The sequence below is a fragment of the Pseudophryne corroboree genome, unplaced genomic scaffold (genome assembly GCF_028390025.1).
Source record: "Pseudophryne corroboree isolate aPseCor3 unplaced genomic scaffold, aPseCor3.hap2 scaffold_778, whole genome shotgun sequence".
Taxonomy (NCBI): Eukaryota; Metazoa; Chordata; class Amphibia; order Anura; family Myobatrachidae; genus Pseudophryne; species Pseudophryne corroboree.
Window position 1 is genome coordinate 84305 of NW_026970357.1, and position 27957 is coordinate 112261.

General features: G+C 46.7%; 1 protein-coding gene across 2 annotated transcripts in view; it reads left to right on the forward strand.

The window, feature by feature from the left end:
* The window catches only part of LOC135040896 (gastrula zinc finger protein XlCGF57.1-like), a 223327-nt gene that overhangs the window by 8669 nt on the left and 186701 nt on the right, over nucleotides 1-27957 (forward strand). The window contains exons 2-6 of one of the 2 annotated variants that reach the window (XM_063954882.1): nucleotides 1317-1500; nucleotides 2930-3008; nucleotides 3127-3224; nucleotides 3363-3570; nucleotides 7555-8940. In XM_063954882.1, coding sequence (XP_063810952.1) covers nucleotides 2975-3008; nucleotides 3127-3224; nucleotides 3363-3570; nucleotides 7555-8940 — 1726 coding nt within the window. In that variant the 5' untranslated portion in view covers nucleotides 1317-1500; nucleotides 2930-2974. Of the gene's footprint in view, nucleotides 1-1316; nucleotides 1501-2929; nucleotides 3009-3126; nucleotides 3225-3362; nucleotides 3571-7554; nucleotides 14165-27957 lie in introns of those variants that run through there. The other variant, XM_063954881.1, reaches the window with a different exon arrangement.

Sequence of the window (27957 nt, forward strand, 5' to 3'; positions counted from 1 at the left end):
CCTCGTTGGCCTCGGAGAGTGTGGTTCTCGGATCTTCATGGTCTACTCGCAGATGATCCCTGGCTGATTCTGCTACGTCTAGACCTACTACAGCAGGGGTCGTTCCTTTACCCCGATTTAGCGTGGCTGCGTTTTACAGGGTGGCTGTTGAGACCACTCTCAACACGAGAGGGCATTCCACAGTTGGTTATACCAACCATGTTACGTGCTAGGAAGCCAGTTTCAGCAGCTCATTATCACAGGATTTGGCGAGCTTATATAGGTTGGTGTGAAGCTAGGATATTTCCGACATCTTCTTTCACGTTATCCCATCTTTTGCTCTTTTTACAGACGGGGTTAGATGGAGGATTACGTTTCGCGACACTAACGGTGCAGGTCTCTGCCTTGTCAGTTTTCTTTCAAAGGCATTTGGCTCTTTTGCCAACAGTTCACAATTTCCTGCAAGGTGTCCTTAGAGTTCAGCCTCCATTCATTCCACCTACAGCTCCATGGGTCTTGAATCTGGTTTTGCATGTTTATTCAGTCAAGTTTTGAACCCTTGCAACACGTGGATGTTAAGTTTATAACTTGGAAAACTGTGTTTCTCCTAGCCTTAGCTTCAGCAAGGTGTGTTGCACAATTTGGTGCCTTGTCATGCAAGCCACCGTATCTGCTATTTCATACTGACAGATTGATAATTCTGCGGCACCAGCTTCTAGCTTTGGCCGTCTACTGTTACAGGTGCCAAACAGCTCTCCCGCCCCAGAGGGAAGCTTTGGTACGTCCCAAAAGTACTCCAGTGACCCCTAGTGGATGAAAAAGAAAATATGATTTTGGTACTTACCAGATAGATCCTTTTCATTGCACCCACAGGGGGCACTGGACACCCACCCAGAGCAGTTTCTCCTGGCTGGTGGTAAGTTCAGTAGTTCTTATGGTAACACATTTTCACCGACTTGTTCAAATGTTAATGTGATTGTTATCTATTGTCATGTCAATTTTTTAGTTGTCCGTTATGTTATAATGTTATATGTAATTCTCCGTTGTTCATCCTCTCTGTCGCTCCTATTTAGCTCAACAAAAAAACACTAAGGCGTCTTGGGAGTATGGAGAGGGAAGGAGAGTTACACATTTACATTTTTAAATGTGCCTATCCCTGCTATCGCACCGTCCATATCCCAAGAGTACTCTAGTGCCCCCTGTGGATTCAAAGAAAAGGATTTATCTGGTAAGTACCAAAAGCCTATTATCTGTAGTAATAATACAGGGACATGACTGTGGAGGTGAGGGGATCTGGGCGTATTTACAGTGATATTTATGTCTCCCCCATTTCACAGAGGTGTGAAGAAGACATCTGGTGAGCGTGAGACACCCAGCAGCCATCCTCGTGTGACAGGAGGACTGAGCAGGTCCCAGAGCCCCATCACGGTGCCTCCACCTCACTCACTGGTACATGAGAGACACAGTGACCAGAAGATCCAGGAACTCACCAACAAGATCATTCAGCTGCTGAATGGAGAGGTGACTGCTGGGAATGGGACATTATACAGTAACACCAGGGGATGTGTCTGGATGATGACTGGAGAGGTGACTGCTGGGAATGGGACATTATACAGTAACACCAGGGGATGTGTCTGGGTGATGACTGGAGAGGTGACTGCTGGGAATGGGGCATTATACAGTAACACCAGGGGACGTGTCTGGATGGTGACTGGAGAGGTGACTGCTGGGAATGGGGCATTTTACAGTAACACCAGGGGGTGTGTCTGGGTGATGACTGGAGAGGTGACTGCTGGGAATGGAACATTGGCCCTCATTCCGAGTTGTTCGCTCTTTTTTTCCCATCGCATCGCAGTGAAATTCCGCTTAGTACGCATGCGCAATGTTCGCACTGCGCCTGCGCCAAGGTATTTTGCTATGAAGAAAGTATTTTTACTCACGGCTTTTTCTTCGCTTCGGCGATCGTAGTGTGATTGACAGGAAATGGGTGTTACTGGGCGGAAACACTGCGTTTTAGGGGCGTGTGGCTGAAAACGCTACCGTTTCCGGAAAAAACGCAGCAGTGGCCGGAGAAACGGTGGGAGTGCCTGGGCGAACGCTGGGTGTGTTTGTGACGTCAACCAGGAACGACAAGCACTGTACTGATCGCACAGGCAGAGTAAGTCTGAAGCTACTCTAAAACTGCTACGAGGTTTGTGATCGCAATATTGCGATTACTTCGGTCGCACTTTTAAGATGCTAAGATACACTCCCAGTAGGCGGCGGCTTAGCGTGTGTAACTCTGCTACATTCGCATTGCGACCGATCAACTCGGAATGAGGGCCATTATACAGTAACACCAGGGGATGTGACTGGGTGATGACTGGAGAGGTGACTGCTGGGAATGGGGCATTATACAGTAACACCAGGGGATGTGTCTGGGTGATGACTGGAGAGGTGACTGCTGGGAATGAGACATTATACAGTAACACCAGGGGATGTGTCTGGGTGATGACTGGAGAGGTGACTGCTGGGAATGGGGCATTATACAGTAACACCAGGGGATGTGACTGGGTGATGACTGGAGAGGTGACTGCTGGGAATGGGATATTATACAGTAACACCAGGGGATGTGTCTGGGTGATGACTGGAGAGGTGACTGCTGGGAATGGGACATTATACAGTAACACCAGGGGACGTGTCTGGGTGATGACTGGAGAGGTGACTGCTGGGAATGGGGCATTATACAGTAACACCAGGGGATGTGTGTGGGTGATGACTGGAGAGGTGACTGCTGGGAATGGGACATTATACAGTAACACCAGTGAACGTGTCTGGGTGATGACTGGAGAGGTGACGAATGGGACATTATACAGTAACACCGGGGGATGTGTCTGGGTGATGACTGTATCACTGTGTGTGTCAGGTTCCTATAAGGTGTCAGGATGTCACTGTCTATGTCTCCATGCAGGAGGGGGAGTATATAGAGGAACACAGGGGTCTGTACAAGTACGTGATGATGGAGAATCACCGGCCCCTCACATCACTGGGTAAGAGTAGACTGTCATGTATTGTACAGGGGAGAGCAGGTATGGGGACCCCTATATACACACATCATCTGATAATCACATATATACACTGTACTCAGTCACTGTGTGTCTCCTACAGATGGACCCAGTAACAGAGATACCCCAGAGAGATGTCCCCGTCCTCTGTATTCCCAGGATTGTACAGAGGAGAATCACAGGACCCCACAAGAGAATCAGGTAGGTGGGATTTAGGGTCTCACCAATATAACAAAGTGACTGTCACTATATAATGTGCAGAGGAGTTGTGTGTGTCTTATACACTGTTATACTATTAATATACTATTATTAATGTATATTGTTTTATGGGCTATTTAGGATGAATGTCTCACTGACATTAAGATAGAAGATACAGAGGGAAAAGAAGAGACGTATGTGACTGATATAAAGGCAGAAGATATAAAGGGAGAAGAAGAGACGTATGTGACTGATCTGAAGGCAGAAGATACAGAGGGAGAAGAAGAGACGTATGTGAGGGGTGATCAGCAGTGTAAGGAGGAGGAGATCCCTACAGATATCAGCACAGGTGAGTAATAAACACTTATTACAGAAAAGAGTCACATATTCTCCTTGCTCAGTCACTACAGCAATCTCTTATCCTACACCCTCCTCTGTCGGTACAAACTAATGAGGAATATATATTTTCCCAGTGAGGGAGTCAGGAGCCATGAGCCCCTATTATACTCCTGCTCTCCCCCCTCACATCATGTCACTGTGTGTTACCAGCCCAGAGATCTGACCAGTCTCCTCACCACACTCTCTGGTGTATCTCATACATCAGGAGCCATCAGCCCCTATTATACTCCTGCTCTCCCCCTCACAACATGTCACTGTGTGTTACCAGCCCAGAGATCTGACAAGTCTCCTTCCCACACTCTCTGGTGTATATCATACATCAGGAGCCATCAGCACCTATTATACTCCTGCTCTCCCCCTCACATCATGTCACTGTGTGTTACCAGCCCAGAGATCTGACCAGTCTCCTCCAAACATCTCATACATCAGGAGCCATCAGCCCCTATTATACTCCTGCTCTCCCCCTCACATTATGTCATGTGTGTTACCAGCACCACAAGAGATATAGCATGTTGGGTAGTTATTGGTAAACTGAGGGGGAGAGTGCAATGGAACATGTGATTCCAGAATGGCTACCACCGCCACTTTCTGGTTAGTGAAATATTTTAATGTAAGGTGTCTCTTACAGGGAGAATTGAGACCTTTTACATTAAGACTTAGAAACGTCACCGTGATAGAGAGAGATCAGATCATGGTATGAAACATCTAGGATCATCTGTGTAAAGTTCAATAGAGTCTGTAGGGCGTGTGCATACTTCAAACTATCAAATCGCAGGAAAAATAAAATAGGGAACAAATATGGGAGACAAACAGAAATAGCGTCCATAAAGGAGCTAGAGATTCCGTCACTAGGGAACCGTGACAGAAAAGTAGAAAAGGGTGGCAGTCTGGCCTAAAAGGAAAACCCACCGACTACCCCAAGTAGCCATACGAGAGGGCAAAATCTAATCATCATAGTAACAACTGTACAAAGAAATATCATATCTCAATGTAACCAATGTATCCAAAGAAGGTAAAGGCCAGGAACATGGCCTGATATCCAATTTAGGTTCTACCAACACCTTTATAAGGGCAACAGGATGTTAGACGATCAGTCATGCTTTGCCTGAACACCCAAACATTCTAGAAAGGTATTATGAAACGTAACAGTGGAAAGAATGTCAGACCATATACCATATAGCAATTAAATAGCACAGCAAGTAAAGATAAAAATATATGTTTTATACCCATAACAAGAGCAAATAAATCTGGCCCAAAAATAGATCCATGTCCAGTAACTTAGTCCCGGTTGGCACATGTTATAGTAGGAAACAAACTCTGAGTGTCTGCAACAGTCTTACTCCTTTAGCATATTACTTAAAGACGGAAGACAACTCCTCCGGGATTGGTTTAGGTAAAGTGTCATGAAGGACTGTCAACAGGAGTTTCCCACTTTTTCAGAATAGCAGGGCCATCCTCGGGTGAAGGTATCACTGTGAAGGCGCCGTTTCGCATCACAATATTCTTAGTAGGAAAGCCCCATTTGTATTGCACATTTCCTTGGGTGGAATAGACGCCTTTTGTCCAGCGTCACAGTAGAAATATCCAGAAATAGCTGCAGATTATCCAGGCACTAAGTTATGGACGAGGAATACAAAGCAACCCGTAGAATGAATTCTTTAATGTGAAAAAGTGGACCCTGAGCAGAGTGTCCCTCAGTGCTTGGATAGGGGCCTGTTTGGACTTTGGGAGTCTATGGATCCTATCAATAAGAAGGTCTGCGGCAGAAGCCTTCAGTGAAAGTTTCTGAAAAGAGAACCGTGGCATAATCATAAAGCTCAGCATTTGTAACATAATCCATAACGCCCATTATTCTGATATTATTTCTCCGAGACCTGTCTTCTAAATCAATGACTTTATCACAAATAGAGACCATGTCTTCCTGAAGGGAGCGTAGAGTAGCAGGACCATCTAGAGTGTCTTAAGAAGTCTTCAGCCATTACAGCTGGGCTGTGCATCTGGCAAGAAGTAGCAGATGATGATGTAGCAGTCTCAGAAGGACCACCTGAATTCGAGGTACCAAAGAGATGGACAGGTGGGGCCGATTTGGTACCTTTTTAACCTTTTTTGGAGGTATTGTAAGCTGGCTACAAAGAGACGGACCTCTCAGAGATAGGAAAATACAAACAATCTATAAATAAATGGAGCAGTAGTACACTGTCAGGAAGTTACATCAAGATTACTTAGTTCAAAATTAAATTCTTAGTCGGGCTGATGGGGTAATCCGAGCCAAAATTTCAAGTAAACATGATGTAATGCAACTCAAATAACACAGTAATGACCAAAAAATTCCACTAGAGGTCAGCGTGATCAGAGACGTGAAGTACTCAGCACAGAGAGACACAAATGGCTAAATATATTCAGTGAATAAATCCACAAAATAATATACTGTGAGGTTGTAATCAGAGTGTAATGAGCTGTGCTCAGACGATACTTGATACTGGGCTCTGCATGTAGACTGAAAGGAAGTAGATTATAGTGGTACCATATAAATAGAAGGTAGTTTCACCTCCAGGCAAATGCTTCAATTTAGTGTAATGACCCCGGTCCAGCCATCAGTACACTTATTTAGCGGCTTATATCAATTTTACACCTTATTGAAGGCAGAAGGCAAAGCATGCGATGGCCAGGCACCAGGATCCAAACTGGCAGCCATCTCACTTCCCAATACCACCGCCGGGCTCCAGTGACTGTGGGCAGCCCGTTCTGTCCCCAGCAGTAGTGGGAGCTGTGCACCCGTCTGAGACAAAAGCGCCTCCAAGTCAGGAGTCCGGAGCGTGCAGGAAAGACTGAGTGCACTTAGCCCCAGAATACAGCCTGTGGCTTCAGCGGTGTCACTAGGCTGCGGCAGTGAACGGTGCCCGGAGTGAGCGGCGCAAACGGATTTTGGACAGAAGGAGTGGGGGACTTAATAGATTGGGTCTTGGTCCCAGTGGCGGCTGAGAGCTATCAGGTAGGGTAGATAAGAAGCCACTTAGTGAGGAGTGCTCCAGAAAGCACGTCTGGATAGATCACGCCCCTTTTATTTATTATTTTATATACTAACAGGGGTGCCAGGTGTGGTACATCCCTGCAAAGGCAGATCCAATCTCTTTCTCAGACTCTGCTGTTTTCCCCGGACTCTCACTCAGATGTTCACTGCTGCCAGTAGCACACATATGAGAAGCAGAAGTATGGCGGCAGCTGTATAGATCCTGATATGTAATTCTCTGTATCATACTTACCGTACACACATCATCCTTATTACTATTGAGAGTATAGAGGTAAGACACTGATGATGGGGGGGGGGGTGTTTGTAAAAATGAATTATAACCTAGCAGATGATGATTACAGGGTATTATGTGGTGTATTGCATGTAAAGTACCTTGTTCCACACCTACTCTGCTGTAGCAATATACGTTATATAAGGGTGAGTAAATGTACAGGCTTACCAGCGTATGAGCACACACATAAAGGAATGCTACCTTACCAATGCTTCCAGGAGTAACAGTAGGATACATTTCTCTGATCCATCAGCTCATATGACTGATGTTATTGTTCATCTAGAATCTCCAATTCATACAATATGTTCCCCATCCATTGTTTTACATTGGTGCTGACATAGGACTTGGCGAGTGACTCCATCTCCATTATACTTCATGGTTAGTTACCAGTACAAGAGAGAGATATATATAAGTCTTATTATAATATTACATTTGTTATTGTGAGTGTTCTCAGGAGGGTGGACACAATGATAGTCTGAGACACAATATTATAAAGCCTTCATTAAAAGTTATGTTTTATTATACACACACATTTACAATTAAGTGTCCCAGAGAGTCGTCTTCTCCTATTGTTTACAAGATTAATATTGTTACAGAAAATGTCACATTTCCATAATGTATTTTATTTCCAGCAGATGGACACACAACCAGGAATATCTCAGAAGGACATCTAATGTTATCCCTGGATTGTGACATAAAAGATAATGACAGTAGACAGGATTCTCCAGGACATAACCCCATTACCCCAATTATACATCCAGCTCTATCAGCTGGTCCCTCTGATCCTGGGAAATGTTCTCCTGATCACTCTGATATTGGTGCATCTGTTACAGCTCTGACAGTAGATACAGTGTTTCCCTGTTCTATAGATGCCAACTATTTTACACAGAACACAAAGCTTATAACCCATCAGCCAGTTAAAGCAGGCGAGAGGCCATTTCCATGTTCTGAGTGTGGGAAATGTTTTACATACAAATCAGCTTTTGTTACACATCAGAGATATCACACAGGTGAGAAACCATTTCCATGTTCTGAGTGTGGGAAATGTTTTGCACGGAAATCAAATCTTGTTAAACATCAGAGTAGTCACACAGGTGAGAGGCCATTTTCTTGCTCTGAGTGCGAGAAATGTTTTACACGGAAATCAAATCTTGTTAAACATCAGAGTAGTCACACGGGTGAGAGACCATTTCCATGTTCTGAGTGTGGGCAATGTTTTGCACAGAAATCACATCTTGTTACACATCAGAGAAGCCACACAGGTGAGAAGCCTTTTCCATGTTCTGAGTGTGGAAAATGTTTTGCACAGAAATCAAATCTTGTTACACATCAGAGAAGTCACACAGGTGAGAAGCGATTTTCTTGCTCTGAGTGTGGGAAATGTTTTGGACGCAAATCAGATCTTGTTACACATCAGAGAAGTCACACAGATAAGAATCCATTTCTATGTTCTGAGTGTGGGGAATGTTTTGCACACAAATCAGATCTTGTTATACATCAGAGAAGTCACAGAGGTGAGAATCCATATCTATGTTCTGAGTGTGGGAAATGTTTTGCACACAAATCACATCTTGTTACACATCAGAGAAGTCACACAGGTGAGAAGCCATTTTATTGCTCTGAGTGTGGGAAATGTTTTACCCAGAAATCATGTCTTGTTATACATCAGAGAAGTCACACAGGTGAGAAGCCATTTCCATGTTCTGAGTGTGGGAAATGTTTTGCACACAAATCAGATCTTGTTATACATCACAGAAGTCACACAGGTGAGAAGCCATTTTCTTGCTCTGAGTGCGGGAAATGTTTTGCACAGAAATCACATCTTGTTACACATCAGAGAAGTCACACAGGTGAAAAGCCATTTTATTGCTCTGAGTGTGGGAAATGTTTTACCCAGAAATCAAGTCTTGTTACACATCAGAGAAGTCACACAGGTGAGAAGCCATTTTATTGCTCTGTGTGTGGGAAATGTTTTACCCAGAAATCAAGTCTTATTATACATCAGAGAAGTCACACAGGTGAGAAGCCATTTCCATACTCTGAGAAATAAATCAGCTCTTGTTTCACACAACAGACATCACTTAGGTGAGGAACCATTTTAATCTTCTGGAGTATACTCATCATTGCCATGCGTTTTTCTTCAAGGTTCTTATCCTATCTCCTATGCTTTTTGCAATATACATGCTACCACTGGGTGAAATAATCAGATGTCATGCCCTCATCTACCACTGCTATGCAGATGACCTGTCTTTTGCTCCAGGTACCCAGTACCAATCCTAAATGGTTGTCTAGCTGAGCTCCAGGTGTGGGTGATGCCAGTTGGCTGTGACTCAGTCCTGGTGAAACAGGTCTTTATGATAGAAGCTCACCACCAAAGGACAGGGCTACAGCTCAGCTTTGCAAACCAACCAGACTTACGCTTGGGGGTTCAGAGTTACAAAATGCTGATCATGTGCGGAATCTTGGTGTCCTGGGTGGTGAAGTGACACTTAGACATCAGGTATCTGCCACAATCAGATTGTCATCTGAGGAACATAGCCAGACTCCACCATTTATTTCCCTCAGAAGATCTACCTACAGTCATACATACACTTGTATAATCACACATAGACTACTTCAATGTCCTCTAACTGGGTCTCCCAGCAAAAGAATTGCACCGCTTGTAGCTTGTACAGAATGCAGCAGCCAGGCTGTTACCTAACCAGCCCGTTCCTGCCACATCACACCCATTCTCTACTCCCTTCACCGGCTGCCAGTAAGATGGGGACTATTAATCTTACTGACCGGGGTCCAAGGTACCAGAAGCAGCGTCTTCCTCCTTACTGCCCAGCTTGCTTCCATCTGCAGATGGACTGTTACCAGCAGTTCCAAGTATCCTCTAGAAGTTCTGAGATGTCAGAGTGGAGACATGTTGGATGGCACTATTGCTGTGGTGGGGACTGCCGGAGGCACTATCTGTGGCTAGTATCCCCAAGCGGTGCTGAGGTGTCAGAGGGGAGAGACAGGGTGGGTGGCACTAGTGCTGTAGTGGGGCTGCCGTAGGCACTATGGGTAATTTATTTTTCATCCACTTGGGGTCACTGGAGTACTCTTGAGATATGAACGGAGAGTTAGCAGGAACAGGCACATTTAAATTAGTAACCCTCCTTTCCCTCCATACTCCCAAAGGTACCTCACGTGGAGAGTTCTCCACAGTTTTTCTATTTTTCACAGATTTTTTCTTTTTTACACTCAATCCCTTCCCAGATTATTAAGAAGCTTTGGTCCGGGATTGTTTGTGCTGCTGCTGCAGCAATTGGCTTGTCGTGCTCAGGAGAGGAGTACGGCGGCTGCCGCGACTCTGTCTTCAGAAGGAGGAGAGGGGGGAGGCTGAGCGCAATATATATTGGCTAATATGGTAATAAGTCTCATCTTGCATGCTTTACTATACTTGAGTATAGGCATGCACATGGCAGGACGCCATTTTAACCTTACTTCCTGGTTCTTCTTGCAGGAAGTTTGCTGCTGTCCTACGACACTCGCCCACTGGAGGAGTTGGGGTGTTAGTAGGAATTCGGTACAGCACAGGTTTCACTGATTGCAGTGTGTCCCACGTACACTGCACTTCTGGGTTATTCACACTTTAGTTACATTTTTACTGAGTCGTGGGACTTGTCTGTTTTTTGTCTACTTGTCTGTGTACATAATGAGTAAGGCAAATGCAAAATCAAAAAAGCAGCTTAGCTGCAAGGTCTGTGAGAGTGTGTTACCTGACTGAACTGCTGCATACAGTATGTCTTGCAAATACGAACCCATACCCTGATCCTCCTTGGGTAATGTCTGGGTTACAATCGGAATTGGCCGCTGCGCGAAAGGAGCGTGAGACGGCTAGATCTGAGGCTAGGGTAATACCAGAAGGGGCTCAGGAGATGTCTAGGACTTTGCAAGGGTTACAAAAGTCCAAGTCTAGCTCAGTTCTGAAAGATAGTTAGCATTTGTTTTATAACTTACCAGTTTCAGCGATGTTGCATTCTGACGATTCAATGCCAGACCTGATAGCTGAAGAGGAACATGAGGAAGGTGAATTGGGCCAGAAGTCAGATAATGAGGTTACCGATAGTCTAGCCATTGATAATCTCATCAGGGCAGTACATCAGGTTCTAAATTTTACAGAGGTTGAAGAACCTCTTTCAAATGATGAAGTGTTATTTGCTAAAAGACGGAGAACACCGGTGTGTTTTCCTTATTCAGATTCTCTGAATAAGCAGTTAACAGAAGCATGGAAGAATCCGGATAAACGGTTTTCTATGACTCAGCGGTTTCTGTCTAGTTACCCGTTCCCAGAGTCTATGACGTCTAAATGGTGAAATTGGCCGGCTGTGGATTCCTTGGTGTCAAAACTTTCTAAGAAGTTAACCATTCCAGTTCCAGCTGCTACAATTCTTAAAGGCCCATCAGAGTGTAAGCTAGAAGCTGTGCTAAAGTCAGTGTATACAGCAGTAGGGGTGTTGCTTAGACCTGCTTTGGTTGGAGTTTGGATTAACAAGGCTTTAGTTGCATGGGCAACACAGCTTAAGTTGGGCCTACAAGAAGAACATCTGTGAATCTGCTGAGTATCTAGGTATGGCTTCTATGGTCGTCGGCCTGGTTAGTTCTCACCTTTCAGCTTCATAAGTTGCAGCACAACGTGCACTTTGGCTGCATTCTTGGCAGGCGGAGGCAGAGTCCAAATGAGGAATAGATGCATTGCCTTATGCTGGCAAGATGTTGTTTGGTCCTGAATTGGACAAATGGATTTCTCAGGCCACGGGGAGAAAGTCTGTTTTCCTACCATTGCCTTTACAGGTTCCTAAATGGAAATTCTCTGGATCAGCATTCAAATCCTATAGACCTCAGTCCTTTCGAGGCCATACTAGAGGAACAACCATACACAGTAGACATGGTAGATGACGTGGTTTTCAACAAACCACTAACCATCATGACACTAAGACGACCGACAAGCCAGTGGCATGACGGGCTTCCAGCTCATCTTGGATCTTCAGTTGTGGGTGTCACAACTGAGGGCTGAGGCTGACTTAGGGAACCCTCAGATGTAGGGGCTGGCGTGTAGGTGAACCGTGCAGGTAAGTTTAGGTTCCTAGAAATGCAGGATGTTTGAACACCATCAACCCAAAGGCGTGACCACAACAATGGCGTAAAATATAAAAGTCAATTTATTGAACACACAGTATATATCTTGGCAATGAGATATCTTCAACAGTGAGTGCAGAATGAAATGCAGTACAGTTCCTGGGAATGCAGCTGGTATTTGTGACTGTGGCTATGCAGAACAAGATGGTAAAGTCCTTGCCAAAATCCGGAGTTGAAAAGTATGTGGCCACAGCTAACCGCTGTAATGAGGAACCAGCAAGTACCGCCCAGTAGGTGGCAGACAGGAGACTGGGATAGGCGCTGATACACTGAGGTTGAAGTGAAGTAGATAGAATTGCCAGAGACTACCGAACGGAACCGGTGAGAGGAAAGATGTGCTGAACTCACCACTGGAGCAACAGTTCGATGGTGAGCATCGATGGATATTGTGGTTCGATGTTGTGTGGGATACTATGCAGAGCGTTATATGAATACCACTGGAGATGACGTGAAGCACTGCTGTAGGCAGATGGTAACACCAAGCACTGCTGGAAGCCAGTGACACTTTACCACAGAGGCTAGTGAGCGATGCTGTAGATAATGGAAGTAGCAACAATACCAAGACACCACTGGAAGCAGAGCAGGTCCATAGCTGGAAGCCGATGTGAGGATCGCAGTAGAAGCAGAGCTGGAACACTGCTGGAGTCAGGCGGCACCGCAGGGTGGTAATTGGTGCCGGTCTCTTGGAGAAGCAGAATTCACCAAACAGGAGAGACATGTATGCAAGGATTGACAACCAAAGCACTGACCCTTACCCAGCCCTGGAGCAGGATATTTATACCAGCTGGTGAGCCTGGATTGGCTGGATAATATAGGCAGAGTCCAGACTGCTGCGGATAGGCTGAAAACAACGTGATAAAAAACAAACATGGCGGCGCCTATGTTTGAAACTGGAAGGAAAGTCTGTCTGTACTTTACATGTGGGAATCGGCAGTAATGGCGGCGGAGGCCGCGGAGGGCAGGAGATGCAATAATTTAAACAAATGGATGTTTTGTGTAATGTTGCCATGCCAGCGCTGCTGCAATCAGAGAGGAGAACCTTGAGACACAGATATGCAGTGCGCTGCCCGCAGACAGCGCAGGTGGAATCCAGGCCTGGAACGCCGGGCCAGTCTCAGAAGGCACTTAGCAGGTAAATAATGGGGGTAATAACCCGGATCGTGACAGTGGGAGCACGCCTTCAGACGTTTCACTTGGCGTGGTTTCAGACATCCATAGATGGGTGGATCCGCAATTTAGTGTTCAAAGGTTACAAAATAGAGTTCGATTGTCTTCCACCAATGCGATTTTTCAAGACATGTCTGCCTGTGTCAGGAGACAAGAAGGCGGTTCTGCAGACCATGATTCAGTCTCTCGTAGACTCAGAAGGTTTGATTCCGGTTCCAGATCACCAACAGGGTCAAGGTTACTATTCCAGTCTTTTTGTGGTACCAAAGCTGGATGGTCCTGTCAGACCAATATTGGACCTAAAGGGGCTCAATCAGTACATGACCTACTACAGATTCAAGATGGAATCCCTGCGGTCAGTGACTGCAGGTTTAGAGCCACATAAATTCATGATTTCTCTGGATCTCAAGGATGCGTACTTACACATTCCAATTTGACCACCACATCAGGTGTACTTCAGGTTTGCAGTACAACAAAACCATTATCAATTTCAGGCACTACCATTTGGCCTCTCGTCAGCTCCTCGGGTGTTCACGAAGGAGATGTCTGTGATGATTGCTCACCTCAGATCCCTGGGAGTGATAATAGTTCTGTACTTAGACGATCTGCTCATCAAAGCTCCATCTCAACAGATACTCCTTCAACATAGAAATTGGTGTTGAATCGGCGCTCCACAGTACACACAAACCCAATTAAACTCTGGTAGCTGCTCACCAGTTGTGGACGGGCTGCCCCAACAGATTATCAATAAGATCAAAAAAAGCATAAGACGGGAGCGCTAGGAGAGTCTAATATTACATTTATTGATGAAACAGTGTTTCAAATGCCACATGAATCACAATATAGCCTAGTAAAAAGTATACACATTTATTTAATAAAATACTGTATTAAATACAGCTGCAATGTATCACCTGAATTAAAAAATAAATAGTGAAATTACACTTAATATAACCCGTATTTTGGCCGTGCGTCCACAGACTAAAAGGTCTTATGGATAGGAGACTAGTGAGAGGTACCTCTTAAATAGTCATTGCTGTTAAACTGAATATAGGTGGTCATTCCGAGTTGTTCGTTCGTTGCCGATATTCGCTATATTGCGATTAGTCGCTTACTGCGCATGTGCAAGGTTCGCAGAGCGCATGCGCTTAGTTATTTTACACAAAAGTTAGGTATTTTACTCACGGCATAACAAGGATTTTTCATCGTTCTGGTGATCGTAGTGTGATTGACAGGAAGTGGGTGTTTCTGGGCGGAAACTCGCCGTTTTCTGGGCGTGTGTGAAAAAACACTGGCATTTCTGGGGAAAACGCGGGAGTGTCTGAAGAAACGGGGGAGTGTCTGGGCGAACGCTGGGTGTGTTTGTGACTTCAAACCAGGAACGAAACTGACTGAACTGATTGCAGTGTAGGAGTAAGTCTGGAGCTACTCAGGAACTGCTAAGAAATTTCTATTCGCAATTATGCTAATCTTTTGTTCGCAATTCTGCTAAGCTAAGATACACTCCCAGAGGGCGGCGGCTTAGCGTGTGCAATGCTGCTAAAAGCAGCTAGTGAGCGAACAACTCGGAATGAGGGCCATAGTCTCTCCTCTCCTCATATAAAAGTCCCTCTGTGATGTTAGAGACGGCTCGGCTTAACCGAGCGGGCAGCGTCTCAATATTTGAATCGTGGACGTTGACACTGAACTACTCATACATACTGATTAGACGGGAACCGATCACTCCTGTTAGACGGTGTCCGATGTGAAGAAAACTGCATAACCGGCTTAGTACAGCGTTTACAACTGAAAAGTTATACGCATGAGGAGAGGAGAGACTATATTCAGTTTAACAGCAATTACTATTTAAGAGGTACCTCTCACTAGTCTCCTATCCATAAGACCTTTTAGTCCGTGGACGCATGGCCAAAATACGGGTTATATTAAGTGTCATTTCACTATTTATTTATATTTTAATTCAGGTGATACATTGCAGCTGTATTTAATATAGTATATTATTAAATAAATGTGTATACTTTTTACTAGGCTATATTGTGATTCATGTGGCATTTGAAACACTGTTTCATTAATAAATGTAATATTAGACTCTCCTAGCGCTCCCTTCTTTTACTCCTTCAACATGACTTACTAACGTACAATGTACTAGTTCAGCACAGTTGAATTGTCAACTTCAAGAAATCAAGTCTGATTCCTTCTCAAAGACTTCAATTCCTAGGAATGATTCTCGACACTGTGGATCAATAAATTTACCTGGCAGAACAGAAAGTACAAAGTATTCATCATCTGGTACAGTTAGTGCTCCAACCACGGACAGTCTCGGTGCATCTGTGCATTCAATTGTTAGGAAAGATGGTGACGTCTTTCTAAGCACTCCAGTTTGGAAGATTTCACTCACGTCCTTTTCAACTGGATGTTCTCGCACAGTGGTCATGCTCGCATCTACAAATTCATCAGATGGTGAGGCTGTCTCCAAGGGCCAGAATATCACTACTCTGGTGGCTCCAAGTACACAATCTCACAGCAAGAAAAAGGTTCAGAGTCTGGAATTGGATTATTCTGATGACAGACGCAAGTCTCAGAGGTTGGGGAGCAGTGGTCCAAAATTGTCAGTTTCGGGGTCTCTGGTCAGACCGAGAAAGTTTACTGTCGATAAATGTCCTGGAACTCAGGGCAATTTACAACACACTGCAACAGGCAGTTCACATGCTCCAATCTCAGACTGTTCAGGTTCAGTCAGACAACGTGACGGCAGTCACATTACAGCAACAAACAAGGAGGAACTCAAAGTCGCATAGCCATGCGGGAAGTTGCTCGAATCCTCAAGTGATATTGTTGGCAGTGTTTATTCCAGGAGTGGACAACTGGGAGGCGGATTATCTCAGCCGTCAGTATTTTCATCCAGGGGAATGGGCATTAAATCCAGAGGTGGGTTTACCCACAGGTGGATCTAATGGCATCTTGCCAAAATCATCAAACACCCCAGTATGTGTCCAGAACGCGAGATCCAAAGGCAGTGGCAGTGGATACTCTCACAATCGCGTATCCGTACAGCCTCGTGTATCGGTTTCCACCTTTTCCACTGCTTCCTCGGTTGCTAAAGCGGATCAAATGAGAGTCCATGATAGTCATATTAGTGACGCCTCATTGGCCCTGGAGAGCGTGGTTCTCGGATCTCAGAGGTCTACTCGCAGACAACCCGTGGACACTCCCGCTACGTCCAGACCTGCTACAACAGGATCCATTCCTGTACCCCGATTTAGCGCTGCTGCGTTTGATGGGGTGGCTGTTGAAACCACTCTCTTGAGATGAGAGGGCATTCCAGAATCGGTTATACCAACCATGTTACATGCTAGAAAGAGAAAGCCAGTAACGGCAGCTCATTATCACAGGATTTGGCATGCCTGTATAGGGTGGTGTGAAGCTTGGAATTTTCCGACATCAAGTTATCCTTTCAAGTTATCCCGTCTTTTGCTATTTTTACAGACTGGGTTTGATGGAGAACTGCGTTTATCTACACTAAAGGTGCAGGTCTCTGCCTTGTCAATTTACTTTCAAAGGCGTTTGGCCCTTTTGCCAACTGTTCACACTTTCCTGCAAGGTGTCCTCAGAGTACAACCTCCATTTATACCACCTACAGCGCCATGGGATTTGAATCTGGTTTTAGATTTTTTACAGTCTTCAAATTTTGAACCCTTGCAACAAGTGGATGTTAAGTTTCTGACTTGGAATACAGTTTTTCTCCTAGCCTTAGCTTCAGCAAAGCATGTTTCAGAATTGGGTTCCCTTGTCCTGCAAGCCACCGTATCTGGTGTTTCATGATGATAGAGCGGAACTTCGGACGAATCCCGCTTTCCTACCAAAGGTAGTATCTTCTTTTCAAATCAATTAACCAATCGTAGTTCCGGTATTATCAGAGGGTGCAGGAACTCCAGCTACATTGGATGTGGTACGCGTACCCCGCATTTATGTAGCCCAAACATCAACAGTACGTAAAACGGATACGTTCTTTGTTCTCTATGATGCAGTCAAGATAGGTTGGCCAGCTTCCAAACAGACCTTGGCCAGATAGATTAACTTGACCATTCGTCAGGTGCACTTTCATGCTAGTCTAACACCGACTGCATGTGTCAGCACATTCCTTGCGTTCTGTGGGAACGTCATGGGAGCAGGTCATGGAGCTTTTATGACGCAACTTTGCCGTGCGGCTACATGGTCATCAGTGCACACGTTTGTGCGCTTTTACAAGTTTAATACGTTTGCGGCATCAGCATCTAGCTTTGGCCGTCTAGTGTTACAGGTGCCAAACAGCTCTCCCGCCCAAGGGGGAAACTTTGGTATGTCCCAAGATTACTCCAGTGACCCCTAGTGGATGAAAAAATAGGATATTGGTACTTACCAGATAAATCCTTTACTTTGAATCCACAGGGGGCACTGGACGCCCACCGAGAGCAGTTTCACCTGTCTTGTGGTAAGTTCAGTAGATCTTATGGTAACGGATTCTCACCAACTTGCTCAATTGTTAAGGTGATTGTTATCTATTGTCGCGTCAACTGTTCAGTTGTCCATTTCATTATGTGTCAACTTTATCGTTGTCCGTTATGTTATAATGTTATATGTAATTCTCTAATGTTCATCCTATCTATTGCTCCTGTTTGGCTCAGTAAAAACACTGAGGTACCTTGGTGTATGGAGGAGGTGGAGGGTTACTAATTTAAATATTTAAATGTGCCTGTCCCTGCTAAGGCACCGTCCATATCTCAAGAGTACTCCAGTGCCCCCTTTGGATTCAAAGAAAATAATTTATCTGGTAAGAACCAAAATCCTATTATTATCCCCAAGCAGCACTAAGGTGTCCAAGGGGGAGACCGGGCGGTGGCAGTAGTGGTGGGGCGATGGTGGGTGGCAGTAGTGGGGGGAACAGGGCGTGGCAGTATTGGGGAGAGAGTGTGGTGGCAGTAGTGGGGAAAGACAGGGTGGGTGGCAGTAGTGGGGGGAGACAGGGTGGGTGTCAATAGTGGTGGGAGACAGGGTGGTGGCAGTAGTGGGGGGAGATGGGGCGGGTGGCAGTTGTGTGGGGAGACAGGGTGGTGGCAGTAGTGGGGGAAGACAGGGCGGTGGCAGTCTGGGGAGACAGGGCGGGTGGCAATAGTGGTGGGGAGATGGGTGGCAGTAGTGGGGGGAGACAAGGCGGATGCAGTAGTGGGGGGGAGACAGGGCATGGCAGTATTGGGGGAGAGAGTGCGGTGGCAGTAGTGGGGGAAGACAGGGTGAGTGGCAGTAGTGGGGGGAGACTGGGCGGGTGGCAATAGTGATGGGGAAACAGGGTGGTGGCAGTAGTGGGGGGAGATTGGGTGGGTGGCAGTTGTGTGGGGAGACATGACAGTGGCAGTAGTGGGTGTAGACAGGGTGGTGGCAGTAGGGGGATGAGACAGGGCGTGTGGCAATAGTGGTGGGGAGACGGGTGGCAGTAGTGGGGGGAGACGGTGGGTGGCAGTAGTGGGGGGAGACAGGGCGGGTGGCAGTAGTGCAGGGAGACAGGGTGGATGGCAGTAGTGGGTGAGATGGTGGGAGGCAGTAGTGGGGGGAGACAGGGTGGATGGCAGTAGTGGGTGAGATGGTGGGAGGCAGTAGTGGGGGGAGACAGGGCGGGTGGTCACAGTGCAGTACCAGGGGCTGCTGGAGGCAGTAAAGAGGTGTATGGGTCCCGCACAGAACCAGTTGATAATTAGACTTAATGATGATTATGCTTCCTTATTTCTAATTAATCCCTTGTATGTGTTACGGTTATTTGCTGTGTCAGCCTTTATGTGTGTTCTGTGTAATAATCCTGAAAGTAGTGCTGCTACCGATCTCATATCATTTGTAGTAACTTGGAAAAGATGAGATATGAGGTGCACTCTGGAAGCTTATAGGGGGTTAATCAGAGATGAACGCAGATGTGACATCACGCAGCCTCCCCGGAAAATGGTACCGGCCCGCCCGCGTTCACCCCTCAGGGATGTGACCGCAATGTATGTGTCCGCACGGCCGCTGCGCATGTGCATTGTGCCACCACCTGCAAACTGCTGCGGCCCGCTGTTGCGGCTGGGTCTGAATGACCCCCATAGACTGTTGTGCAGAGTAAAGTATTTTTAATGTTTAATACACAGATTTTTCTCTATATTTTAAAGATATGAAATAAAGTCGTTTAAAAACAAAATATTTCCATTGAGTCTTTTTATGTGTCTGTGTATTATCTTATTTCCAGATAATTGTCGCTATGGTGACAGAAACAATTTCCTGTTAATGTGTCACTTGTAGTGTTACTTTTGTGTCCACATAATATCAGTGTTGCTGTGTATAAATACCCGTCTGGTGTGTAAAGGTGGGTACACACGCTGCCATTGTGACTGTACGATTTCCCTTGAACTGTCCGTAGCCCAGAACCACCAGTAGTGACTGTATGTACTTGTGATTGTGGCTATGTGTGATTGTGACATATCATGTGAATAGTGGGTGACATTACAGGGGGGGGGGGGGGTGTCTCTGTAAGTAAATAGTGGCAGACATTTTATATCAGTGCATTTATGTGGAGTGGGGGCAGTGGCCTGTCAGGAAGCTGCAATTACATCATGTGACTTCCTCTGGTTTCCATATTCCCCTCTGGGGGGAGGGGGGGGGGGTGTGTGTGTGTGTGTGTGTGTGTGTGTGTGTGTGTGTGTGTGTGTGTGTGTGTGTATATATAATACACTGCTCAAAAAAATAAAGGGAACACTTAAACAACACAATGTAACTCCATGTCAGTCACACTTCTGTGAACTCAAACTGTCCACTTAGAAAGCAACACTAATTGACAATCAATTTCACATGCTATTGTGCAAATAGGTGGAAATTATAGACAATTAGCAAGACACCCCCAATACAGGAGTTGTTCTGCAGGTGGTGACCACAGACCACTTCTCAGCTCCTATGTTTTCTGGCTGATGTTTTGGTCACTTTTGAAAGCTGGCGGTGCTTTCACTCTAGTGGTAGCATGAGACGGAGTCTACAACCCACACAAGTGGCTCAGGTAGTGCTGCTCATCCAGGATGGCACATCAATGCGAGCTGTGGCAAGAAGGTTTGCTGTGTGTGTCATCGTAGAGCATGGAGAGCATGGAGGCGCTACCAGGAGACAGGCCAGTACATCAGGAGCTGTGGAGGAGGCCGTAGGAGGGCAACAACCCAGCAGCAGGACCGCTACCTCCGCCTTTGTGCAAGGAGGAACAGGAGGAGCACTGCCAGAGCCCTGCAAAATGACCTCCAGCAAGCCACAAATGTGCATGTGTCTACTCAAATGATCAGAAACAGACTCCATGAAGGTGGTATGAGGGCCCAACGTCCACAGGTGGTCGTTGTGCTTACCGCCCAACACCGTGCAGGAAGTTTGGCATTTGCCAGAGAACACCAAGATTGGCAAATGCGCCACTGGCGCCCTGTGCTCTTCACAGATGAAAGCAGGTTCTTACTGAGCACATGTGACAGACGTGACAGTCTGGAGACGCCAAGGAGAACGTTCTGCTGCCTGCAACATCCTCCAGCATTACCGGTTTAGCAGTGGGTCAGTAATGGTGTGGGGTGGCATTTCTTTGGGGGGCTGCACAGCCCTCCATGTGCTCGCCAGAGGTAGCCTGACTGCCATTAGGTACCGAGATGAGATCCTCACACCCCATGTGAGACCATATGCTGGTGCAGTTGGCCCTGGGTTCCTCCTAATGCAAGACAATGCTAGACCACATGTGGCTGGAGTGTGTCAGCAGTTCCTGCAAGACGAAGGCATTGATGCTATGGACTGGCCCACCCAGACCTGAATCCAATTGAGCACATCTGAGACATCATGTCTCGCTTCATCCACCAATGCCACTTTGTAGCACAGACTGTCCAGGAGTTGGTGGATGCTTTAGTCCAGGTCTGGTAGGAGATCCCTCAGGAGACCATCCGCCACCTCATCAGGAGTAGGGTGGCCAATCCCGGGATCGGCGGGATCCCGGGATTTAGGCCCAAAAATGGCCGGGATTCAATCCCGGGATTGGAAGCTCCAATCCCGGGGATTGAGGGATCAGCGTTGAGCGTCCACAGGACGCTCAGACGCTGCCCGGCTTCCTCCTTCCGGGTCCCCAGCGCAGCGTGAGAGGTCACGCTGCGCTGTCAGAAGCCGTCAGCAGCGATGAAAGGATGATCCCCGCCCGCCCTCGGTATATGGTAAGTTATATGTGCGGGTGGGCGGGGCGGGGTGGGGCGAGGGGTCGGCCACCTATCTAAAAGCCAATCCCGGGTATCCCGGGAATCCCGGGATTGGCCATTTTTCAATCCCGATCCCCGGGATTGAAAAAAAGGCCCAGGATTGGCTTCCCTAATCAGGAGCATGCCCAGGCATTGTAGGGAGGTCATACAGGCACATGGAGGCCGCACACACTACTGAGCCTCATTTTGACTTGTTTTAAGGACATTACATCAAAGTTGGATCAGCCTGTAGTGTGTTTTTCCACTTTAATTTTGAGTGTGACTCCAAATCCAGACCTCCATGGGTTAATAAATTTGATTTCCATTGATAATTTGTGTGTGATTTTGTTGTCAGCACATTCAACTATGTAAAGAACAAAGTATTTCAGAAGAATATTTCATTCATTCAGATCTAGGATGTGTTATTTTAGTGTTCCCTTTATTTTTTTGAGCAGTGTATGTATAATCTAGCAGATGTACAGCACTCAGGTATATATAATTTCTCTGACGTCCTAGTGGATGCTGGGAACTCCGTAAGGACCATGGGGAATAGCGGCTCCGCAGGAGACTGGGCACATCTAAAGAAAGCTTTAGGATCACCTGGTGTGCACTGGCTCCTCCCCCTATGACCCTCCTCCAAGCCTCAGTTAGATTTCTGTGCCCGACGAGAAGGGTGCACACTAGGGGCTCTCCTGAGCTCTTTGTGAAAGTTTTAGTTTAGGTTTATTATTTTCAGTGAGACCTGCTGGCAACAGGCTCACTGCATCGAGGGACTAAGGGGAGAAGAAGCGAACTCACCTGCGTGCAGAGTGGATTGGGCTTCTTAGGCTACTGGACATTAGCTCCAGAGGGACGATCACAGGTTCAGCCTGGATGGGTCCCGGAGCCGCGCCGCCGGCCCCCTTACAGAGCCAGAAGAGCGAAGAGGTCCGGAAAAATCGGCGGCAGAAGACGATCCGGTCTTCAGATAAGGTAGCGCACAGCACCGCAGCTGTGCGCCATTGCTCTCAGCACACTTCACACTCCGGTCACTGAGGGTGCAGGGCGCTGGGGGGGGCAGCGCCCTGAGACGCAATAAATCGATAAAAACATTATATGGCTAAAATAAATGCATCACATATAACTCCTGGGCTATATGGATGCATTTAACCCCTGCCAAAACATACAGAAAAAGGATGATAAGGACGCCGAGAAAGGGGCGGAGCCTATCTCCTCAGCACACTGGCGCCATTTTCCCTCACAGCTCAGTTGGAGGGAAGCTCCCTGGCTCTCCCCTGCAGTCACTACACTACAGAAAGGGGTTAAAAAAGAGAGGGGGGCACAAATTAGGCGCAGTATAAACAATACAGCAGCTATAAAGGGAAAAACACTTATATAAGGTTATCCCTGTATATATATAGCGCTCTGGTGTGTGCTGGCAAACTCTCCCTCTGTCTCCCCAAAGGGCTAGTGGGGTCCTGTCCTCTATCAGAGCATTCCCTGTGTGTGTGCTGTGTGTCGGTACGTTTGTGTTGACATGTATGAGGAGAAAAATGATGTGGAGACGGAGCAGATTGTCTGTAATAGTGTTGTCACCCCCTAGGGGGTCGACACCTGAGTGGATGAACTGTTGAAATTGCGTGACAGTGTCAGCTTTGTATAAAAGACAGTGGTTGACATGAGACAGCCGGCTACTCAGCTTGTGCCTGTCCAGACGTCTCATACAGGGGCTCTAAAGCGCCCGTTACCTCAGATACAGACGCCGACACGGGTACTGACTCCTGTGTCGACGGTGAAGAGACAACCGTGATTTCCAATAGGGCCACACATTGCATGATTGAGGCAATGGAAAAAGTTTACACTTTTCTGATAATATGAATACCACCAAAAAAAAAAAAAAAGAGGTGTGTGATGATGCGTGGGTTTCCCCCCGATAACAATTGATAATTTCTAAAAAGTTATTGGCAGTATACCTTTCCCCGCCAGAGGTTAGGGTGCGTTGGGAAACACCCCCTAGGGGGGATAAGGCGCTCACACGCTTGTAACAACAAGGGCTCTACCCTCTCTTGAGATGGCCGCTCTTAAGGATCCTGCTGATAGAAAGCAGGAGCGTATCCTAAAATGTATTTACACACATACTGGTGTTATACTGCGACCAGCAATCGCCTCAGCCTGGATGTGCAGTGCTGGGTTGGCGTGGTCGGATTCCCTGACTGGAAATATGATATCCTAGATAAGGACAGTATATTATTGCCTATAGAGCAATTAAAAGATGCATTTCTATATATGCATGATGCACAGCGGAATATTTGCCGACTGGCATCAAGTATAAGTGCGTTGTCCAATTATTCCAGTAAAGTGGTCAGGTGATGCGGATTCCAAACGGCATTTGGAAGTATTGCCTTAAAAGAGGGGATGTACCCCAGGTCGCCTCTCAAAATAAGACGCCGTATTATCAGGCGCAGTCCTGGTTGGCAAGCGGACAAAAGGGTTCCTCTTTTCTGCTCGTGACAGAGGGAGAGGAAAATGGCTGCAGAGATCAGCCAGTTCCAAGGAACAGAAACCCTTTTCCGCCTCTGCCAAGCCCTCAGTATGACGCTAGGGCTTTACAAGTTCAGGTACGGTGGGGTCCCGTTCTCAATGAATTTCAGTGCGCAGTGGGCTCACTCGCAAGTAGACCCCTGGATCCTTCAGATAATATTTCAGGGGTACAAATTGGAATTCGAGACGTATTCCCCTCGCCGTTTCCAAAAGTCTGTTTTACCGACGTCTCCCGCTGACAGGGAGGCAGTTTTGGAAGCCATTCACAAGCTGTATTCCCAGCAGGTGATAATCAAGGTACCCCTCCTGCAACAGGGAACGGGGTATTATTCCACACTATTGTGGTACCGAAGCCAGACGGCTCGGTGAGACCGATTTTAAAATCTAAAATCTTTGAACACTTGCATACAGAGGTTCAAATTCAAAATTGAGTCACTCAGAGCAGTGATTGCAAACCTGGAAGAAGGGGACTACATGATGTCTCGGGACATCAAGGATGCTTACCTTCATGTCAAAATGTACCCTTCTCACCAAGGGTATTTCAGGTTATGGTACAGAACTGTATCAGTTCGGACGCTGCCGTAGGGATGGTCCACGGCACCCCGGGTCTTTACTGAAGTAATGACCGTAATGATGATATTCCTTCGAAGGAAGGGAATTTTAGTTATCCTTTACTTGGACGTTTCCCTGATAAGGGTAAGATCCAGGGAACAGTTGGATATCGGTGTAGCACTATATCAGGTAGTGTTGCGGCAGCACGATTGGATTCTCAATATTCCAAAATCGCAGCTGGTTCCGACGACTTGTCTTCTGTTCCTAGGGATGATCCTGGACACAGTCCAGAAAGAAGGTGGTTCTCCCAGAGGAGAAAGCCAGGGAGTTATCCGAGCTAGTCAGGAACCTCCTAAAACCGAACCAAGTCTCAGTGCATCAATGCACAAGGGTTCTGGGTAAAAATGGTGGCTTCCTACGAAGCAATCCCATTCGGCAGATTCCACGCACAGTGGAACCTACTGGACAAATGGTCCGGGTCGCATCTTCAGATGCTTCAGCGGATAATCCTGTCACCAGGGACAAGGGTATCCCTCCTGTGGTGGTTGCAGAGTGCTCATCTTCTAGAGGGCCGCAGATTCGGCATTCGGGACTGGGTCCTGGTGGCCACGGATGCCAGCCTGCGAGGCTGGGGAGCAGTCACACAGGGAAGGAATTTCCAGGGCTTATGGTCAAGCCTGGAGACATCTCTTCATATAAACATTCTGGAACTAAGGGCCATTTACAATGCCCTAAGTCAAGCGAAACCCCTGCTTCAGGGTCAGGCGGTATTGATCCAATCGGACAACATCACGTCAGTCGCCCACGTAAACAGACAGGGCGGCACGAGAAGCAGGAGGGCAATGGCAGAAGCTGCAAGGATTTTTGCTGGGCGGAAAATCATGTGATAGCACTGTCAGCAGTGTTCATTCCGGGAGTGGACAACTGGGAAGCAGACTTCCTCAGCAGACACGACCTTCACCCGGGAGAGTGGGGACTTCACCCAGAAGTCTTCCACCTGATTGTAAACCGTTGGGAAAAACCAAAGGTGGACATAATGGCGTCCCGTCTAAACAAAAAACTGGACAGATATTGCGCCAGGTCAAGGGACCCTCAGGCAATAGCGGTGGACGCTCTGGTAACACTGTGGGTGTACCAGTCAGTGTATGTGTTCCCTCCTCTGCCTCTCATACCAAAAGTACTGAGAATCATAAGAAGGAGAGGAGTAAGAACTATACTCGTGGTTCCGGATTGGCCAAGAAGGACTTGGTATCCGGAACTTCAAGAGATGCTCACGGACGAACCGTGGCCTCTACCTCTAAGAAAGGACCTGCTCCAGCAGGGGCCTTGTCTGTTCCAAGACTTACCGCGGCTGCGTTTGACGGCATGGCGGTTGAACGCCGGATCCTGAAGGAAAAAGGCATTCCAGATGAAGTCATCCCTACCCTGGTCAAGGCCAGGAAGGACGTAACCGCAAAACATTATCACCGCATTTGGCGAAAATATGTTGCGGGGGGTGAGGCCAAGAAGGCCCCTACAGAGGAATTTCAACTGGGTCGTTTCCTCCATTTCCTGCAAACAGGACTGTCTATGGGCCTAAAATTAGGGTCCATTAAGGTTCAAATTTCGGCCCTGTCGATTTTCTTCCAAAAAGAACTGGCTTCAGTGCCTGAAGTTCAGACATTTGTAAAAGGGGTACTGCATATACAGCCTCCTTTTGTGCCTCCAGTGGCACCTTGGGATCTCAATGTTGTGTTGAGTTTCCTAAAGTCACATTGGTTTGAACCACTCACCACTGTGGACTTAAAATATCTCACATGGAAGTGACGAGTTAGCCCTGGCTTCAGCCAGGCGTGTGTCAGAATTGGCGGCTTTATCATATAAAAGCCCTTACTTAATATTTCATTCTGACAGGGCAGAATTGAGGACTTGTCCTCAATTTCTACCTAAGGTGGTTTCTGCATTTCACATGAACCAACCTATTGTGGTACCTGCGGCTACTAAGGACTTGGAGGATTCCAAGTTGCTTGACGTGGTCAGGGCCCTGAAAATATATGTTTCCAGGACGGCTGGAGTCAGAAAATCTGACTCGCTGTTTATCCTGTATGCACCCAACAAACTGGGTGCTCCTGCTTCTAAGCAGACGATTGCTCGTTGGATTTGTAGTACAATTCAGCTTGCACATTCTGTGGCAGGCCTGCCACAGCCAAAAATCTTAAAATGCCCACTCCACAAGGAAGGTGGGCTCATCTTGGGCAGCTGCCCGAGGGGTCTCGGCTTTACAACTTTGCCGAGCAGTTACTTGGTCAGGAGCAAATACGTTTGTAAAATTCTACAAATTTGATACCCTGGCTGAGGAGGACCTGGAGTTCTCTCATTCGGTGCTGCAGAGTCATCCGCACTCTCCCGCCCGTTTGGGAGCTTTGGTATAATCCCCATGGTCCTTACGGAGTTCCCAGCATCCACTAGGACGTCAGAGAAAATAAGAATTTACTTACCGATAATTCTATTTCTCGTAGTCCGTAGTGGATGCTGGGCACCCATCCCAAGTGCGGATTGTCTGCAATACTGGTACATAATTATTGTTACCAAAAAATTCGGGTTATTGTTGTAGTGAGCCATCTTTTCTAGAGGCTCCTCTATTATCATGCTGTTAACTGGGTTCAGATCACAAGTTGTACAGTGTGATTGGTGTGGCTGGTATGAGTCTTACCCGGGATTCAAAATCCTTCCTTATTGTGTACGCTCGTCCTGGCACAGTATCCTAACTGAGGCTTGGAGGAGGGTCATAGGGGGAGGAGCCAGTGCACACCAGGTGATCCTAAAGCTTTCTTTAGATGTGCCCAGTCTCCTGCGGAGCCGCTATTCCCCATGGTCCTTACGGAGTTCCCAGCATCCACTACGGACTACGAGAAATAGAATTATCGGTAAGTAAATTCTTATTTATATACGGCGTATAGGTCAGCCATCACACACAGGGCAGATTTTATATATATATATTATATATATAATCTAGCAGATGTGCGGCACTCAGGTATATAAAACTTGCAGGTATCAACGTTTCAATTTTATGAAAATTGTCATCAGGATAATCAAGAACAAACAATGTATTCACCTTATATCCCCCCAATTGTGAACAGCAGCGGCGCCCGTCTGGCAGGACCCGCCCAACGGCCGAGACGCTGGGAGATGACGTAAATACTTAATGCGTTATACTCATCATCCTGGAGACCCGTCACCATGGAAACCCGAGATAGTGACCCTGATACAAATAACAGTAATGTAACACAGGACAGCAGAGAGAAATCACATAATAACACATGATATACATGCCTATGGACAAAAAGTCTCACGGCAGCTAAATGGCTAGAAAATAAATACTATATATGGGGGATGGCTCAATAATGCAGC